At 38.3% G+C, this 3,290-nt stretch overlaps 1 protein-coding gene across 1 annotated transcript in view; it reads right to left on the bottom strand.

The window, feature by feature from the left end:
* Nucleotides 1–1,703, bottom strand: part of LOC108804890 (gastricsin-like) — a 14,300-nt gene extending 12,597 nt beyond the window's left edge. The window contains exon 1 of the mRNA XM_018576803.1: nucleotides 1,606–1,703. Within this exon, the coding sequence (XP_018432305.1) occupies nucleotides 1,606–1,661 (56 nt within the window). The 5' untranslated portion in view covers nucleotides 1,662–1,703. The remainder of the gene's footprint in view (nucleotides 1–1,605) is intronic.
* Between the last annotated feature and the right edge of the window lie 1,587 nt (nucleotides 1,704–3,290).

Below are 3,290 nucleotides of genomic sequence, written 5' to 3'. Positions count from 1 at the left end.
ATTTTTATATGATGTAGTTGTAGTTGAAACCAATCCAAATATGCAGCTATGAAATATGTACTAGTTTGCAGTACAAGTGTTTTTAGAATGACAAAAGTGGTACAGCTTTTGAAAGGACTAGTTGTACATGGCTTAAAGGAGAACTATGAGATGAGTGATTTCCACTCACCTCATAGTTCTAAGCCGAACTGTGACAATGAGACTGTCACAGGTCGGCTCAGTAGATCGGGAGGTGAGGGAACACATACCGGGTTCCCTCACCTCTCGATCCTGTCACGGCTCTCTGCCGTGACAGGGGGAGGGGCTGGATTCCCCTCTCCCAGCTCCGATCTGCCAGCGCTGACTGGCGGAACGGACGGGGGAGGGGGCGGGTACAGCTGGCTCTGCCTCTAGATAGGCAGAGCCAGCTGTCACTCACGCAGCTGGGCCGATCCCATCATCTACGTCGGGATCCGCTCCAGGTGCGGCGTCTCAGTATACCGCGAGCTGTAGCTCGCGGTATACTGAGCTTAGGGTAACGGGAGGACGCTAGTTTGCATGTTACCAAAGATGCTGATATTTATATTTACATGATACATTTTGCAGAAAGCATGCTTTTTATGCAGGTAGGCTAAGCTATATATGGATGTTAAATTTAAAGGTTCACTTTAAAGGTGAACTATGGAGGATTTGGATTCATTTATTTTACGGATGGCTTATATATATTTTTTCTATGTATATAAAATCTGTATTTTATAAATAAACATGTAATATAAGGTGTACCCATGACCCTGAATTCACAAAAAGATTGTAACCAAATAGCATCAGTTCTTTGCAAATACACAGATTCTCTCTCTTTTTTTAAACTTCATATAACCCACTCCTCTGATCAACTTGCTTGCATGTGTAAAATGTTACATATTTCCAAAAGAACACATACGAATAGGCAGGCTACCAGGTAAATGTGTGTAATTTATAATTGTAATGCATATAAATATTTGTATGCAATATTTCTTATTGACTTGACAAAAAATAACTATTTCAAAAATTCAGTTTTTGTTCTGCACGTAAATAAATAAAGAAATATATACAAAGCACTAAATAGAGTACTGTGTAGTGCCAGAAAGCTTAACATTGATTTGGTTTGGGGCGCCATCATTTATATTTAATGGCAGAGGCTTAGGAAACAAATATTAGGAATAACACATAATAAAGAATGACATATTATGAAATGTGCCCCACCTGTTACATACAGTAAAATGCAATTCTGCCTTTCTGATAAATGTATATTGTACAGATTGCTAGTGTCTGCAATAGGAAATGATCAGATGGCAGTCCACATTCAAATAAAAGTGTCTACGGACTGCTCACACAACCCCAGAATATCATGTAAATATAGACAGTTCTTATTGGATATAACTGACTGTACAAAGTACAAAGGTAGGGGAACTACTATGTTAATATGCAAAGCTGAATTGTCCTGACGTACAGTATCACTTTTGTTAGAAAATAAGGGTTTATGTTTTAAAGTAGTCAGAACAAGTGTTTTAAAGCACTCCAGAGATGCATGTATGAATAATTTTGTTCTGCTTGAATTCTTTGTCAAAAATATTAGTATTTACAAACCTGACCAAACCCTCTGAGAGGTGAAGACAAACCATTGCAAGAATCAACCACTTCATGGTTCTGAACTTAGGCAACACCAATCCTCCGGAAATGGGACTGTGGTGTAAGATAGTTACTGTGGTATTTTATATAGCTGTTGAACTTATGTAAGAGTATTATCTGCAATCTAACCTTCCACCAATGTTTGGGATAAACATATTTATTTTGCAAGCCTTAGATATGTATTATCTCAACTAATGCTATCAAATAGCTGCTTAAGTTTTTTAATGGATTGAGATAATTTCTTGCTCATGGAAACATTTGCTTCAACATAGCTATCAAAAAGAAAATAAAGCTATTAAAAGGAAAATATAAACGTTCCCTGTTGTTATTATACTGCAGAACAAAAAAACAAAATAAACATCTACAAAAGGTCAACAATGTCTTTAGGGACATAATGTGCTTAGTACTCTTATGTTGGCATACATAACGTGTCCTATATGCATATGCTAAATAAATAAAAGAATGTGCATAGTGTTCTCTTATTTTGATCTTTTACAGCATTTACAGCTTTTACAGCTTTCAGTGCAGAGCTTTGTCAAGCAGAGTAACCAAACACTTACATGTCTGCGTAATCACTGTGTTATGCTAGTGCAGAGGTATTAAATTAATTTATCTCCTTACTATACACTCAAGAAAAAGACGGGTTTAATGAAGATAATAATGTGAGTAGCTTAGTGCGTAAGATACCACAGTGGTTGACGGTAGCCGGGGTTCAACAAAGACTTGAAAAACATAATGCAAATTAATTGTTAGAACCAGATAACCTGCACCCCAGGGTACTTAAAGAGCTCAGCCAGGTTATAGCAAGACCGTTATTCCTCATTTTTGAGGACTCCATACTGAATGGAATGTCCGTAACAATGGTATAATACTTGATAATCAGCATGGATTTAGGAAGGGCCGTTCTTGTCAGACCAACCTGCTAACATTCTACTAAGAGGTGAGAAGAGATCTGGATGGAGGGAGGCCGGTGGATGTAGTGTACCTGGATTTTGCAAAAGCATTTGACACAGTACCACATAAACGCTTAATACACAAGCTGAAATCTATAGGCACAGATAAAATGGTGAGTACATGGATAGAGAACTGGCTCCAGGAATGTGTCCAGAGAGTACTGATAAATGGCTCTTTTTCAAATTGGTCTAAGATCAAGAGTGGCGTGCATCAGGGTTCGGTACTAGGCTCCATATTGTTTAACTTGTTTATTAATGATATTGGGGAAGTTGTTAATAGCCATGTTTCTGTGTTTGCAGATGATACTAAAATTGGGAGGATAATATACACGGACTTAGACATTATAACATTACAGGAGGACCTAGATAAAATAGGGAACTGTGCAACTATATGGCAGATGAGGATTAACCTCCCTGGCGGTATGATTATGTCAGGAATTTTGTACCAAAAGCGGTACAATAGTTTGATACATAAGTGTAATCATAGCAGATTACATTGTATTGTGTGTATTCTATGTACATTACAACTTTTCCCTTTTGAATTTCCCACCTGCTGTGACGCCCGAAAACGAAACTAAAAGTCAGATGCCGTTTTTTAGTTTCATTTTCGGGCCGCGTACAGCAGAGGACGCCGCGGGATGGCAGGGACAAGGTGAGTGTCACTTTTCTCTGCAGCCCCGAGTCTGGCTC

This window comes from Nanorana parkeri, unplaced genomic scaffold, assembly GCF_000935625.1.
Source record: "Nanorana parkeri isolate BGI_ZX_2015 unplaced genomic scaffold, ASM93562v1 scaffold77, whole genome shotgun sequence".
Taxonomy (NCBI): Eukaryota; Metazoa; Chordata; class Amphibia; order Anura; family Dicroglossidae; genus Nanorana; species Nanorana parkeri.
The sequence above is the reverse complement of the archived record's forward strand: the minus strand, read 5'-3'. Positions and strand labels throughout refer to the sequence as shown.